Source organism: Camarhynchus parvulus, chromosome 2, assembly GCF_901933205.1.
Source record: "Camarhynchus parvulus chromosome 2, STF_HiC, whole genome shotgun sequence".
NCBI lineage: Eukaryota > Metazoa > Chordata > Aves > Passeriformes > Thraupidae > Camarhynchus > Camarhynchus parvulus.
The window spans coordinates 138,697,029-138,713,854 of NC_044572.1; the positions used below are offsets into that span (position 1 = coordinate 138,697,029).

Consider the following 16,826-nt stretch of genomic DNA (forward strand, 5'->3'; position numbering starts at 1 on the left):
TCTATACAGTGAAATAGTTTAAGTATTTATGATCCAAACAGTACCAGTGGGTTATGGACCTGTAATGGCTCATAGGTTTAATATAAAACAGTGTTATCTCATAGGAACATTTCCTTTATTTTGTTTTGGTATGATGGTAGATCTGTTAAAAGGGTGGATAGTGTAGTGATTTTATTTAACTGTAGAGTATCAATAATATTTGAAAATGCAAACTATTTAGCAATGCTAGTGGAGTGTGTTGTCAGAGACTATGTAAGATAAAGTGGTTTGGCTCTAGTCATAAAGCTTGATTGTTTCTGCATGTTCTGACCCTCCAGGTAATGGTGCCTGGCAGACAAAACACTCTTTTGCTTCACCCTCTGCTGCCTGATACAGAATACAAAGTTACTGTAACCCCCGTCTATTCTGATGGGGAGGGAGTCAGTGTCTCAGCTCCTGGCAAAACTTGTAAGTACAAACTTTCCGCCTGTCTTTGGCCAGGATGTGCATGAATAAAGACTTATTCTTTGTGGCCTTTTTTCCTTGTCTGTAGGAATGTATTTTAGTATAAATGTGGGCTTATTTTGCATTATTTATATGACTTGAACTTTAAATTAATCTCAGTTGATTGATTTATAAACAATGGGTTCTTCTAAAAGACAAGCTGTATTTTATTTTCAAATACTGAGTTTGCAGAAACTTGTTCAGTAATAGAACTGGCAAATGCTTGATAACCAGCCCACCAAGGGCAAGCCAACTAATACAGAAAAAAAAGTAAACAAAGCCTGCTGAGATGGTATCAAACCAACCATTGTACTGTTAGATCTTCTTTTGTGTGAGATCATTGCTTTCTAAGGGTCATTAGAAATGCTGCTGAACTTTTTATAAAAAGTGATTGCATTATCTCCAGAGTTCTGACCAAGTACCAAAAGATTACTCAGCTGTAGCTTGAACTTCCTCTCTACTGGATATTGTAAAAAATCCTTTCATTGTGCACTTGTAGTCATGATAGTATAATTTTATTGAAGTGTTCTCCTAATTTACATAATTTGTCTTAATTGAAGTGCTGTTTATGCAGAGCCTTAAATCACTTGTAAATAAGTCCTTTGATTCCATTCTACAGAATTAAGTGTTCAAAAGAGCATGATTTATACATTAGTGAACTTGGATTGGAAGAAACTATATAATGTATAATTATCTCTAAATTACCTTACATTTTTAGGAAACAAAAGTAAGTTTTTTTTAAAAGAAATGTAGGGACAAATTTTGGAGTTAATTCAGAAATTCATTGTTTGTTGGTCAAAGTTTGCGGTTAATCCACTGAGTAATACAAAGGATGAATTTGATTAAGAGTTTCATCCTGATGATTTCACATGTAAATCTGAGATTAATGGATATCACACTCTTTTTATTTGCATATCTTGATTTTTCTCTATAAACTTGTATGAGACAAACTTGTAAAATCCCAGTTTGTTTCTTTTCAGTGCCCCTGTCTGCTCCTAGGAGCTTACGTGTGTCAGACGAATGGTACAACAGGTTACGTATCAGCTGGGATGCCCCACCTTCAGCAACAATGGGTTACAGAGTTGTCTACAAACCTGTCAACAGTGAGTTTTTAAATTGATTTTTTTGGGGTTATTTCTGACTGAACATCATCTTTCACTCAATTTTGTTCTTAAATCTATCAGTTGCAGCTACAGCCTTGAAAGTGTTATTAACTTTGGTGCCTCATATTTTTCACTATGAAAGTTTAATAATCACAGAATGATGCAGGTTGGAGAGGATCTCTGGAGATCATCTGGTCTTCCTCCCTGAACAAAACAGGGTCAGCTTGGAACAGGTTTCAGCGTACCCTGGCTGGTTGAATTTATAATATCTCCAAGGATGGGGATTTTAAAACTGCTTTAAGCATCTCTTCCAGTTTTTGATTACTGTCACTGGCAGTATCTTTGCTAATATATGATAAAAATTTCCCATGTTGCAAAATTTTTCTTTTTCCTCCTACGTTTTCCTGTTTGCCTCTGAAGACATTCTGTCTGTATCTTCTCTACCACCTTGCATGAGGTAGGTGTTGGCAGCAGTAGATTTCCCCTTAGACTTCTCATCCTAAGGCTGATTAATCCCAGATCTTTCAGTCTGTGTTGTTTCATTTTATCATGACTATCTTTCAGAGACTATGTCTGCTTTTTCCTGTCCCTCTCTTCTGTATTCTCCTGTTCTTCAGCTTCCTTCCCCTCACAATAAAAGGTTTTCATTTCTTCTCAGACACTTAACATTTTATTCCTTGTCCATTTGGTGTGTGCTGCATCCTTTACCTGCCTGTACCTTGCACCTAGACAAGACATCCTTCAAATTTCTTTAGAAAAACAGGGTCCTCTATTGACAGCAAATCACAGATATGTGACCACTGAGGGACTAAAATACTGTCCAAAGACAATACTGCTGCCTGGTTTCTGAAGTGTATCCAGAACAACTAGGGGAGGTGATGAAGGACCTGTTTGTGATTCTGACTGGGAAAGTTTCATTATGTTCTATTTTCATTATTATTTTTGCACAGTATTAAATTATGCTGTGGTACAAGAAGCCCTGAGTGACTGTAGTGCTGGCTGGCATCTGCTGTCCCCACTGTTGGTCCTGGCATACAATCAAACTGGGGAGATATTTGGCTGCCTCTTTAGAGCAGTAGTAAGTCACTGAAGCAGAACAAAAGGGTTTTAACAGATGCCAGTGTCTAGCTCTGCCTTAATGAATCCCACTGCTGAACTTCCCCAGTGTGTTTGTTGTGCCTTCTTTCCATGCAAGGATTGAGGAGAATGTCTTTGTATTTGTGTACGGTTAAGAAAAAAAGGTATAAAATAGTAACTTTATGAGCACTTGTAATTTTTTCTAATTTAGCGGATGAGCAAATGATTTTCTAATTTATTTCATATTTTGCAGGTCCTGGTCCTGCATTGGAGACCTTTGTAGGGGATGACATTAATACTATTCTCATTCTAAATCTCCTCAGTGGAACGGAGTACAGTGTTAAAGTATTTGCTTCATACTCAACAGGCTTCAGTGATGCCCTAACAGGCGTGGCCAAAACCTGTAAGAATGATTTCATGCTGCTCAGATCTCTACAAGCTGGTTTTCCTTACAACTGTGGCTTTCTGCAGCTCCCTGAATAAATTTTCACGTGGAAGACTTTACTTTGTTTTCCTGAAATGAAAGTCTCTCTTTCTATGAGACTCTACCAGGCTTTTCAGTGCTCTGCTGGGTGTTAGCAGGACAGGAATCATAAAGCAGATATCATTTATTAGCCAAAAATATGTATGCCTAGTCGTAGATGTAAATTTCCTTCATGAAAATCTATTTAGTATATTTTTTCTAGCTTCATATATAAGATTATTTGCTCTTTATATAGCTAAAGCTCAATTTTAAATTAGATTTTGACAGAAATTCTGCTATTATTATGATACTTTTATACTTACTTGTAGTAACTGAACTTTTTAGCAATGTTCATTATTTAATTTTAAGTAAATTGCCTAAAGTTCTAAACTTTTGTTTTTAAATTTCACAACTTTTTAAAATTCTTCTTTTAGATTTTCTTGATTTTTTAAAAGCAGCTATGGACATTATTTGTTAAAAATGAATTGGGACTGGTTTCACTGTAATAATTTTGTCTTTTTTTTTCTTGTATGTCTTATTAGAGGTAAACAACTGATTTTTTTTTAATTTAATTTTCAGTGTATTTGGGTGTGACAAATTTGGATTCCTACCAAGTCCGCATGACAAGTCTCTGTGCTCAGTGGCAGCTCCACAGACACGCCACTGCTTACAGGGTAGTTATAGAGTCACTCGAGGGTAAGTTACTAAATAATTTGGTATGCAGCTACAGCCCCATCCAGAGAATTGAATTGCATAGAAATTGCAGTTAGACCTGTAGACTGGCTCCTGAAATACTGGAAATGATGGACAGAAGAGAGGTGTGTATACCCTGACAGTTTCAGAATGGAGTAGCATCCCTGTCGTTTTATGTCAAACACATTGATAACTTGTGCATTTTATGTCAGAGACTTCGGTCTATCAGTAGAAGAAAGGTGATTACCTGAGTTTTTCACTGCTGTGAGGAACAGAAGATGGATAAGGATGAACTGAATACATCAAAGTTTGTATATATACCACAGGCAGTACCCTCTGATTAGGATAGACAGGAGAAGAGGGCAGAAAAGCTCTGAAGGAATCCAGACCATGCCCACAAAATCAGAACAATGTCCAGTTTTGTTTGTTCTCATTCTATTGCTTCTTCTTTGTAGCTTATAGTAGTAATGTTACTCATATGGATAAACATGATACCGTGCTATGCAGTCACACAAGGAGTCTTGATGCTTTTAGCACAGTGTATATAGAGGGTAAATTACAGCCTCTTCAGCCTCACTGGTTCTCAGGTGTGGCCAGAAGACATTTTGTCACTGTTTGTGCAGACCAACTCTCTTATCCCAAGCAGACATCAGTGGTCTTCTGACTGGCGGCAAATTAAAGCCTTGCATAACTTGAGAGAAGTTCAGTTAATGGGCTGTGTTAAAGGTGTCATGGACAGTAACCCTGATCATGTGCTAAAAAAGGCATGACCTTTTTGTGGAATGGCAAGTGGATGGTGATAAGGTTCATTTGAAGCCATGAAATACAGACAAGCTATTCAGATAGCAGAGATCTTGGCTTGCCTGAGACAGCACAGACATCCCTCTCATCTGGGAGCTAGCCAGCATCCTACTTTCTTCATATAGAACTGCCAGAATTGTTTTAACTGAGCTGAAAGCACCTAAATGCAAGCAGAACAACCTAGAGTGTGAACAGATGTTTCTTATTAATATTTATCCTGAAGGGACTTGATTGTCAAATCAGGTGTGTGTCTGGTTCAGGCAATGATCAAATATTTTTATGCTAGCGTAACACCTGAAAAACATTGAATGATTGTTTGTAATTTTTTATATACTCTGTAAAATATGACATCAGTTTCTTGTATTTCACTTCTTCCTGATGCAGATTTTAAATGGTGATAAATTTTTTCTTGTTATTGAAACATGCCTTATGCTATTTCCAGTACCCAGCCTTTTTCTATTGTCAGTGTATCTTCCAATTCAGAATTTAGCAGAATCAGTTTTGGAACCCTGTAAATGAACCATCTTGCCAAGTGGCTACTAGTGAAAGCTGGAATATGATATCTAGTTCAGTCTCTTTTGTTGTGACCAAGCACATTACGTATGCTGAGAACCAGAGGCACAGACAAAGGATGCCATAGAATTACATAATGCAACAATTCCTAGTTAGACTCTCATAATTTAGGACTAGATCCAAAGCCTGTTCATGACAGTGTTAGTGATTTTTATTGCCTTCAGTGCATGGGGCAAAGTTAATCTTTTTTTCTGAAGATATTTGACACATTCCTCAGCTCCTACTTAGTATGAATAATGAAATGTTAGAGACCTCTGCACAGAGGTCAATTTCCTAAAGTAAGGCAGCATGTAGTTTATTAACTTATGGCAACCTCTTACCCCTCATTTGCTGTCATGTACTCTTCTTATTTATGATTTAAATCACATTATTCAATAAAACAGTAAAAAAACAAAAAAGTTTTCATAGTTTCTTTTGTAATTCCAGATGGAAAAAAGCAAGAAGTAAATCTTGGTGGTGGGACACCTAGACATTGTTTCTTTGAGCTGATGCCTGGAACCAAATATAAAGTCAGTGTTCATACCCAGCTTCAGGAGCTGGAGGGCCCTGCTGTGAGCATCACGGAGACAACGTGTGAGTAAAACAGAGGAGAGAGACTTCAGCCAGCAGCCATAATGCTCAATTGTATTTCTTGTGTTCTGCCCTTTGCCCACACATGTGCTATTCCTACACAGTTTTCTTTAGCTGAGCTATTGATTTTTCAACTACATTGTGACTCCTCCAGGAGTGTGCAGGATTCTTACACCACTGCTGTGAAGTAATTGTTAAGTCATGTTCAGCAACTCTATTGGATTTCTAATGAGAAAGACACAGGGAGGATGGTTTATTTTCTTCATAAAAAGTCCCACTATGGGATACTCTGAATATCTATTACTTTGGGGAAAAAATACAGAAAAATGGGCAAGCACAGAAAGTTTTGTTCCTGCACCTCTTGTTGTTTAGTAAAATTAACTAGTGCTTGCATAATTTACAGTTAAATGGGACCTCAAAACCCAGTTTATTTAAGTATTTTGAAACAAACTAACCAACTGGACTTTTTAATAATTAGTAGTAGTAATACAAGACAAAAAAAACAAAAACAAAACCAAAAAAACTTCACAGCTGTTTATGAAGGCAAGGTCCTGCTGTCATGAATTCAAAATACTGCAAAATAAAACATGGGACTACTAGAATAAATATTTTGTCTTTCTTCGAGCCCATTTCCAATCTCAGCATTACCTGTCTTCTCATGGTATATTGCTATACACCACAGTACTGTTCCCTTTCTCTCAGGGTAGAAAGTGTTTGTACTTTTCTTCTTTTCCTCCCACATTTATGGTTTCACATAGGAAAAGCTTGCACAGGTGCATGACTCCAATTCTTCCTAGTCCAGGGCTCATTCTCTGAGCAGCTAGCATAAAGCCAAGCTTCTCCTGCTTTTTGGGGAATTGTGTTTAGTGTGCTCTGCAGGTCAGGGAGTTAGGAGACACGAGGAAGAGCACACCTTGGCCCATATGTCCATTTGAGAGCGATGGTTTCTGATAATTTGTGTAAACTGTTGTCTCACTTTAAAAAGGGAAACAGTCTTCAGGGTGACCTGCATCTCTTTGGTGCTGAGAGCAGCCTTTCAAGTCACCCTACAGCAGCTGTGACCCTTTCTTAATGGCTCTGGTCCTGGGTTGCTGTGGCCATGGAGGTCCTGGGCACTACTTCTGTGTGGGTGTTTCAGAGTCCCAGCCCTTCCTATTGCTGAAGCCACTGGGAAAACCCCCATGAGCTGCAGTGGAATGTGGACATGTAGTGAATCCTGTTTGCACTGATCTTTCCCAAATGTAGGCTCCTTTTCTCTGGTTGCCATATCTAACACTCTCCATTGCCTACAAATGTGACTTAGGTGTTACAGCAAATAAGTTTAGACCTGGAGGACTGATGTTCTGTCACCTGTGGCTTCTTATGCTAAATGCATTGAATAAAAATGGGGAAAAAAGCCCCTTGAATGAATGTGGAAGCTTTTCCTCCCGCAGAGTTGTGGAAGTCAATACATGTGCATTTTATCTCTGAGAGGTCAGCTGAGTTGTATTGAAAGTTGCTAAATAAAGCTGTTGCATTCAGAAAAGCTGTAATTGGGTATTCACCTAGGTCTCTGCAAGGTTGAAAGTCCAATGTCATTTTTCAGGGGAAGAGTGAGGGACACTTTCAGAAACTATAAAGCAACTTTAGTAGAAGTTGCTGCAGGCAACAGAGCCACAGTCCTGCTAGAGTTGCGGTCAAAGCTGTGTTTCTGTCTGGAAGCATAACAAGGTCTTTGACGAAATTCAGAAAAGTCTTCATCAGGGAAGGCTGTGATCTGCTTTGAGTGCAGGCACTGGCTTGCTTTTCCTCTCTGTCTTTGCATTTTGGACTAAGATCTTCTTTCTTCTAGGGTGACTAAAGATCTACTTTCTGTTACTGAGGACTTTTGTTGAGAAAAGGACACAGACCTTTTTCAAAACAAATTATGGATTTTAGGTCAACAATAGTGCTGGCACATGGTCTGCTACACTGGAGGATCTCAAAAAGGGGCAGTTCCAATAGCAGTTCAGTTGTATTCTTGTATCATTCATACTGCATATACAGCCATTAATTGCTTTGCATTAGTAATATTCCCTTTCAGGTGACATTTCTTTTGTGCACTCACCCCATTTATCTCCAGTTGCATAACTAGTGGATTAGGGATAATGAATTTTTTTCATGTGGAGATGAGTAGAAAATGCTGTTTATTAAAGATATTGGGCTTTTAAGTGTGTTTGAATATTCCTTCTTTTATTCTCCAGTACCATTTCCTACTCAACCACCAACAACACCTTCAACACCACCTCCACCACCTACAATCCCACCTGCAAAAGAGGGTAAGTGCTACATGTGTGAGTTTCTAGTAATTTTAAAGTGTTGATGCAATGTTTTTCTGCTTCTGATGTTATTTTAGACCTATGGGGAGCAGATCTCATGAGGCATTTGCTGTAGAAACACTGTTAAGGCAGCTGGCCTAAATTTAATGAGCCAAAAATCTGACATCATTGTTGTACTGTTAAAATTTGCTGAAGGGTGGTTAATATATGTGACACCTCCTTTTTCCAAACCTCCTAAACCATACACAGTTTGCAACTGAAGCAGACATCCTAGGATAATTAAACTTGAAAAGCAGCATTATTTTTAAATATGCCTACTTTAGGTAATGTGAAAAGTATGGGCCATATTCAGACTCTCCTCTTTAAATGCAGACTTCCTTTTATTATTATTTGAATGAGTTGTATTTTGTACAGAGGCTTATAATATTTCTGTGAGAGGAGCATTATTGGTGGAGACTGAGGATCAAATACATCAGCTTGAAGTCTGTGGACCAAACTGACATGTATAAATTGAGAATTTAACCCACAAGCATAGGAAAAAAAGACCTTGTATGTGAGTGTGTTTAGAACTGCATAGGAGCAGATAATGAGGGGGTTTTGTTATCCAAGGAGTAATCAACAGAAAATAAAAATACAGGTTTATATCTATTTGTCCCAGTCTCTGGATTTAGATGAAATATGAAGATGAAATATGTTGAAAAACATAACTTTGGTTTGAGACAGTTTACTTCTGACCCCAAGCAATAGACTTGGATTTCTGTGAAGTGTTGAAGGTTCCCAGTTCCCATGAAAGAGTGAGCAACTTGTGTGAGCAGTGTACAGCTCTTGCAGGCCGTTTTGCATAAGAACATGCTGGAATCAGATGGGATGGGTGAAACGTGCGTTGCTCCTGCACAGTGCTGTTGAGGTGCATTAGACACTGCAGACCTTAGGGCAACATTATGAATGGAATATTTTCCCAGTGGGAACCTCCACAGTGGAAATTCTGTCACCTTGCTTACTGTGTCATGCTAGGAGTTGGCATTGTATAAGTTCATGTGTGACTTTACTTAAAAACCTAAATAAAAATAGAAAGGTTAAGCCAGACTTTAAAGAACCATTGAAATGTGTTCTGTGATAGGATCTGTTGGTGCAGACTATTCTCCCTTGCAGAGCTCAGCTGGTTCTACACCTGCACTGAGGTCAATGCCAGCAGGTCTGTTGACTAAAGCTAACATTGAGCTAACATGTATTAGCTAATATTAAATAAGGGCTTTTCATGATGGTTGCATTTTTTTAAGTGATTTTTGAGATCTTTGAGTTGAGGCATTGCTGTAATTCCAAAATTCTTGCTTTCTTCCTCAGTGTGCAAAGCAGCCAAAGCTGATCTGGCATTCCTGGTAGATGGGTCATGGAGTATTGGAGATGACAATTTCAACAAGATAATTAACTTCCTTTATAGCACTGTTGGAGCTTTGGATAAGATTGGTCCTGATGGAACACAGGTAATCAACGTGCAGAGATGGAGGGTGCATGGACTTGACAGGGTATTATAGACTAGACCAGAAGTGAAATTAATCAAGAAGTAACTGACATAATTTCACAGTTCAGTGAAAATATAAACTGCTCTAGGTCAGTATCTTTTTTCAATATATTTTTATGCACACCATATGTTAAAATTCTCTGTATAAATTTCCGTACCATGAGGGCTAAGTATCATTTCAGTCTCCTCTAATTCTAATGACATTTAGGTTTGTTAATGCTTTTGGCACTTGTAGTGTTTATTTATAAATAAACTAAAAATGGCATTGATAAGGAAAATTAAAGGTTCTGTTCTTTTGAATCACACACTCTACAGAATCTACAGTGCTTGAAATAAAATTTGCAACAATTGTTCCATTTATGTATTTGTTTAGAGAGGCGCTCCAGAACATATTATTGGCAAATATGTTACTGCTTTAAATGTTATCTGTATAATATGGGGTTTAGGATCTCATTGGAAATTAGTTTTAACTTGTCCAAACCCTGAAGAATACTTAGTTTTTACTGTTTCTTGCTATATAGCTATTTTTTCAAAATATAATTAATGGTGCTTCAGAAACTGTCACAAATTTAAACATAATAGCTCCTTTTAAATCAGGGGCACCACTTATGGAATATGGAGATCAATATATGCTTTGTGAGTTGTAGGGTCTTAGTGTACAGTATTGTGATACAGAGTCTTAACTCAGTAGTGTCATATTTGACAGAGGCAATATTTCAAAATATATTCCTGAATCTCTCTTGCTCCCTGGCTTAAGTTACTTATGTGCAGTTATTAATTCATGGAGACTGAATTAAGTCCCAGCAGTTCTGAGTGTGAGTAACTGTACACATGTGAGCAGCTGTAACCAGGATTTTGCTTTTGGGCTCGGCTGAGAGGGCTTCTGCCAAACTGGGTATTACTATTCTCATCCTGTTTGCTGCAAAATGAAACCAGAAAATGTTAGATGGTTGCCAAAGTTGCAGAGTAAAATTGAACTTTATTTACTGAAAGCTTTTTTAAAAAGAAAAAAGTCTGGCTTCAATTTAAAGATGAAGCAAAGTTACAAGATAAAACCTTGTTTTAAGTGGTCAAATTCACTTACTTTTTGCTCATGCAGCGGGTGGTACTTTTGTAATGAACATCTTCTATGTGCACAGGTGGCAATAATTCAGTTTAGTGATGATCCCAGGACAGAATTTAAATTGAATGCATACAAAACAAAAGAGACTCTTCTTGAAGCTATTCAGCAAATAGCCTACAAAGGAGGAAATACAAAAACAGGTGAGAAAGGATGAGATTGTAATGCAGATTTTCCCCCTGCTTCTCTAAGTGGTATTTCTTTCTCATTTGCTAAATGGTTTAATTAATCACTGCAAAACCAGTAATAGCATGCTGTCTCCACACTGGAGATGAAGGGTTGGGCTCTGAAATTAGAAAGTCTTTGTAATTTGTAGTTTACACACTTCAGCCCCTACTGCTGCATATTCACCCCACTGACCAACAGTGATAGCAAGGATCAGGGGGGCAGGGAGCGGGGCAGGAGGGCTAAAGCAAGTTAATTTGGGGGTAGTGGAAGGTGGAATGGGGAGTAATATGAAGTCAGCTTGGCAAGTGAGCAGAAAAGTGATAAAGGGGAGAGGGTGGGAGGGAGCTTGCAGAGCATGTAGGAAACTGTAGAAAAAGGAGAGAGTGGAGTGTCTGTTTGGGTATAAGCCAGGACAGTTAAGACTCTGTGGGATGTTTAAGATTGGGTTGGGGAAAGATGTTTGTTAAGGTTGCATTTAAATTTATCCCTTAAAATAGCTTGCTGATATAAAGAAATTATAGATGAGGGTTGAAAGAGTTAAAATCTGTTTTAGTTGGAAATCGTATGTTTTATTATTTTCAGACTTCACAGAAATTTCTTGCAGCTGTTGCATTGCATCTCCTTTCAGCATTATCAAAATAATTTTCCATTTGCTACAATGACATTCTCAGTTGTTAATGTAGACAGTGCCCTACAATCCAGAACAGGAAAATTTTGCTATCTCTAACCCAGCCAGCAGCTAATACCACGCAGTGCTCACTGACTGCCTACCCCTAGCCTGTGGGATGGGGAGGAGAATCAGAAAAGAGTAAAGCCTGTGGGCTGAGACAACAATTTCATGATTGAAACACAGTAAAATACAATGATAGCAATAGTAATAAAAAGGGATATAACAAATAGAGGGAGAGAAACTCCACGAATAAGAGATGATGCTCAGTATGGTTGTTCACCACCTGATGCCCAGCCCATTGCAGAGCATGGATTGGCCCCTCCTGGCCAAGTGCCCAAGTTTATACCCTGGGCAGGATGTTCTACACTATGGAGTATCCCTTTGGCCAGTTTGGGTCAGCTGTCCTGGGCGCACTCTCCTCCAGTCCTGTTGTGCAGCTGCTCAGGGGCAGAGAGTGAGACACTGAAAAGTGCTTGACTCAGGGTAAGCACAGCTTAGCAACAACCAAAACATCATTATCAACATTAGCCTCATATGGAGTCCAAAACTCAGCACTGTACCAGCAATAAAGAGGGAAATTAAGCCTATTCCAGCTGAACCCAGGACACCCACACAAATCATGTTCGTGATCTTCCCCTTCTGGATTGAAAAACGGAGGGCTGAAGCTGTCGGAACTTGAAACATTATGGCCAAAATCAAACTTTTCTAAATCTTGATTTTAACAAACACAGAATGAATAAATTGACACTCAGGACACAACAGATTTTCTCTTTTTACATATGTGTAACATGATATGAGAAGCCAATAGAAATGGGATTTGTCTCACAGTCAGTGTAAACTTCTGTGTTGCAGGCAAAGCCATTAAACATGCACGAGAAATGTTATTTATAGGAGATGCAGGCATGAGAAGGGGCATTCCAAAGGTTTTGGTTGTCATCACTGATGGGCGATCACAGGATGATGTGAACAAAGTCTCCAGAGAAATGCAACTAGATGGTAAATTGTGTGTTTTTAAAAACAACTCACATGTTCTTTTTTTCTCATTAATTGCATCTAAGTAAATGTGGGCATGAGGTAAGGATAGTCTTTGCTCCAGATTTTCAGTTTTAAAGAAAACATCAAGTGCTGAAAAACACAGAATATCACTAGGATATGATTAGATTCTGGGTATTTTTGGTGATTAATGGAATTATTTTTCATTTTGGCAGTAGTGCTAAAATCATGTATTAGTTAATGGAATTGCTCCCAGAATGAAGAAGTTGGGGAATATGATCCTGAGAATTTGGATTGTCATCTATAAAGTGTAGTGTAGTGGTTATGAGCAAATTGAACTATTTTTCTACACAAAAGGTCCATTGAAAATTCTCATACTGTTTCTGACCTGCTCTCATGTTACACAAATTACCTCTAGGAATTTTTTAAAGCTTCAATTTTAGAGCTTTAAGCAGCCACACCATGTTGTGAGTGTAAGTGTAAGAAGTGGATTAATTGTTGTAGAAATTTATACCAAAACCAAAAGGGCACAGTGTGCCACCTGGCACAAAACCGAAAGAAAAAAACTATCTTCCTCTTAATGTGAGGTGATCTGAAGAGAAATTACTTTTGTGCCTTTTATTTGCTTTTAGCTTTGACAACCATGAAGTTCCCAGTGCATTTCGCTGATTTCTGAAACCAAATGTAATTGTCCAGCTTGTCTGCCTCCTTGTTTTGTTGCTAGATGCTCAGTGTAGGGGCTTCATCAATAAAGCAGATGACAAAATATTGGGCTTGCGTGACCTGTTTTAAGTAGCAGTTAAGAAAACGGTGTATTTGTGAATAAATTGGAGTTTGTGTCTGAACAGAAAATGTTCATCTCTCAGGTAAGTCTTGCAGTTGCATTGTTAGCTTCTGGACTGGGAATGGCCTCCAGAGAAGATGGGGCTCTGTGAAGGTTTGGTTGCTGGGATGTGGCACCCAACTCCCCCTCTCCCATTTCCCCTGGAATGTGCTGCACAGTGAGGCTGCAGATAGGTTGGAGCAGGTACTGATGGGCATCTGTGATGGAGGCTGGCACAGAGGTGCTGATCTTGGATGAGACATGAAGATTTTGCTATAATGTAGTAAGTCAAAGTTTTGTTATGCTTAAAGCTCTGCAGAAGGTGATGAATGCCCCTGGTCCTTATTCAAACTTAAAGATAATATTGCTTGACTGGAATAAATTTGTGACTGAGCCATGCTAGAACAGTATATCCATTAACTATATTCAGCCTGATGTAGACAGGTTTTTTCTTCATCTCTTTTGGAAAGGAAAATGTTGAAAAACTTATGGCTCTTTTGTTGCTCCTGAAACATGTAGGATACAGTTTCCATTTGATTTAAATCCTTTAAGTCAGGCTCATATTTTGAAAAATATTCATGCTAAATATATAGAACAGATGCAAACAGTGCAGTTAAATTGCTGATGAAATGAGAATGCATTTATTTCAGTGTTCTCTCATGAGGCAGCAGTGCCTTGAAACAGTATATGTACTAACACGTGGCACAGAAAAAATCCATAAAGAACCTGCAGGAAATTAATTTCTCTATTTCTTATTTATTCTGTACTTGATACATGGATATTTTTTGTGTAATAGAGTATAGCATTAAATTTAAAAAGTATGTAAATGTATGCTAAAACTTTAAACTACTGACTAGCCATATATCTTCAAGAAAACACTTAAGGTTTAACTTTAACTAATGAAACATAAATAGCCAGAAGAAATATTTCACAGAGAATGTTTTACTTCTATTTTAGATTACATAATTGAATTTTCTCATGCTATAGGGTAATAATTAAATGTCCAAGTTGCTGTTTAGTCAGGAAAGGAGTCAGTGCAAATACAGTTGTGTTCATATTGTATTTTCACTCTCAAAATTAATGACTCACAGGAGTGTTCTTTTTTGTTTTACAGGGTTTACCTTTTTTGCTATTGGAGTGGCTGATGCTGACTATTCAGAGTTAGTTAATATTGGCAGCAAGCCCAGTGAAAGACATGTCTTCTTCGTGGATGACTTTGATGCCTTTACAAAGATTGAAGATGAACTGATCACTTTTGTTTGTGAAACTGCATCAGCAAGTTAGCCATTTTGATTTATGTTTGTTGCTAAAATAACTGTAAATACTGGGGAAATTGTAACTATTAATTTTCTATTAAGACAAATTCTTGATCTTTTTATTATAATTTACTGCTGACTTTATAATTCTAATGTATTTCCGCAGAAGATAAGGGAAATGAAGGTTTTGTGACTTCAAAATAATTAATGGTTGTTTCTATAAAGCCAGAATACAACCACTGGTTTTCAAAAACTCATTTCAGAATCATAAAAGATTATTTTATTTTATTTTATTTTCTAGGCTACTTTAACCCTCTGTAAGAGTACTGATAGCTGCATGCTTTCTTATTCAAGTCACGTGGTTAATTTATTAATAGAGATCCAATCATTAACATTTTTGTTATGAACGTAGACAAGTTGTAGCCTAAGTAAAAGCATAAAACACACTCAAATTCTGAAATCTGTGAGAAAGTCACACTTCCATCTCTTTATGAAAATTAGGGAATAGACATTCCAGAGAGCAACACTTAATGATTATTGGTCAGTAATTCACATGTGCCCACAATGTATTTCCTTGTGTATAAGCCAGGAAGCAGGCACTGTGTGGCAATGTGAACGATTTGTGATTGTAAGGAGTCCTTGTGAACAGGGCTGTGAGTTATCATGTGACTGTGAATTGTCAGAGCTGGTAAGTAAAAATAATGTTGCTTGTGAGCCACCAGTTCTGAGATTTTGACCATGAGCTCTACTTTCAATGGTAGAAAGAATGTTAAACATTGACAATTTTCAACAGTATCCTTTATTGGTCACTTGTGCTTGTTTTCTAAAAGTGATCTTCAAATGTGAGTATCCTGGGGTGCCATATTTGGTTGACATGCTGCTTTAGGCTTGTTGATTTCCCAGGGCACCTTTCCTGAAATATATTAGTGGCCTTTCTTCCCTGCCAAAAGAAATGTATAAACTAGATTTGCAGCTATTTAAAATGTGAGCACACATCTTAGGGATTGTTCTGGTTTCTCTTGCTTATGGAAACTATTGTGGAGTTTAAGAAGGTACAGAGAATGTCAGCTGCAGTACTTGAACTTGAAATGGATTAGGCTGGAAAAGCTCATAGAGAATTAGGGAACACTTGGTTAAATCCCCATATAAGACATACTTTATTTTATGCAACAGGCAACAAGTTTGTTGTTTTTTTTCCCAACAAATTTGAAATTGCTGAAGAGGTTGTGAAGGCAGGTTTATAGGGAGGATTAGACAAATTAATGGACAAGAAATCCATACAAATATATTATGTGGAGCACACAGGGAGCACCCCTTAATATCTTTGCTACAACCCTTGGGGATCCTGAGAAGCATTGACAGAATGGAGTAGGAAGTGGCCAGTTTGCCTGTCCTTCCTACCCAGCCTCTCCTTTTGCTGCCCTTGGGGGTAGAGTGCTGAGTTCAAGTCTAAGTGCATGATTGTTCTGACTCAGTGGGACATCTCTTGTATTCTTAAATATATTTTTATTTCCTTTCCAGCCTGCCCACTGGTAGTTAAAGATGGCAATAATTTTGCAGGTACAGTATTTTTGTGTTCATTTTTGTTTCTGATTTCTGGAATCATTTTCATTACATTATTTTCACAGTATTAGGCAATACATTTCCCTTCATGCTAGCAGGCAATGGAACTCTTAGATACAATTGGCAATGTCTCTTTTTGTATCCTCTGATGCAGTATTAATTTAAATTAATAAAATATGCTGTTTGATATCTTCCAGGATTTAAAATGATGGAAATGTTTGGTTTGGTTGAAAAGGAGTTTTCATCTGTGGAAGGGGTTTCCATGGAACCTGGTACATTTAATGTTTTCCCATGTTACAGACTACACAAGGATGCTCTGGTATCCCAGCCTACAAAGTATGTATTCACATATAAATACTCAAAAAACACATGAAGATAATTTTCTAGTGCAGGCAATTATTCATTTCAGGGACTAGTATTTTTAAGTCAGAAGAGCAGAGGTGCTGATGTATATCTGTGATGTACTGATGAATAGGAAAACTGTTTGGTGCTCTGACCCTTCAATCAGTTTAATTCAAAAATAACAGGTAAAAGTAGGTAAGCCCAGTGGCTATTTTGGTTTTCCCATGAGCCTGTTTCAGGCTTGTGTCTGTGTAACACCTGGCAATTTCATGCAGGCCCATGTCTGGGCAGGTTCCAGTTTGCAGCACT

At 37.8% G+C, this 16,826-nt stretch overlaps 1 protein-coding gene across 6 annotated transcripts in view; it reads left to right on the plus strand.

Annotated features, from left to right (window-relative positions):
* Positions 1-16,826, plus strand: part of COL14A1 (collagen type XIV alpha 1 chain) — a 114,985-nt gene that overhangs the window by 61,665 nt on the left and 36,494 nt on the right. For all 6 annotated transcript variants that reach the window (XR_004060529.1, XM_030943849.1, XM_030943852.1 and 3 more), the window contains 12 exons: positions 318-447; positions 1,464-1,586; positions 2,917-3,066; positions 3,706-3,822; positions 5,620-5,766; positions 7,986-8,060; positions 9,405-9,544; positions 10,722-10,845; positions 12,393-12,536; positions 14,471-14,635; positions 16,134-16,172; positions 16,373-16,511. Coding sequence is in view for 5 of the 6 variants with exons in the window: in XM_030943849.1 (XP_030799709.1) it covers positions 318-447; positions 1,464-1,586; positions 2,917-3,066; positions 3,706-3,822; positions 5,620-5,766; positions 7,986-8,060; positions 9,405-9,544; positions 10,722-10,845; positions 12,393-12,536; positions 14,471-14,635; positions 16,134-16,172; positions 16,373-16,511 (1,493 nt within the window). In the remaining variant the exon portion in view is untranslated. The remainder of the gene's footprint in view (positions 1-317; positions 448-1,463; positions 1,587-2,916; positions 3,067-3,705; positions 3,823-5,619; positions 5,767-7,985; positions 8,061-9,404; positions 9,545-10,721; positions 10,846-12,392; positions 12,537-14,470; positions 14,636-16,133; positions 16,173-16,372; positions 16,512-16,826) is intronic.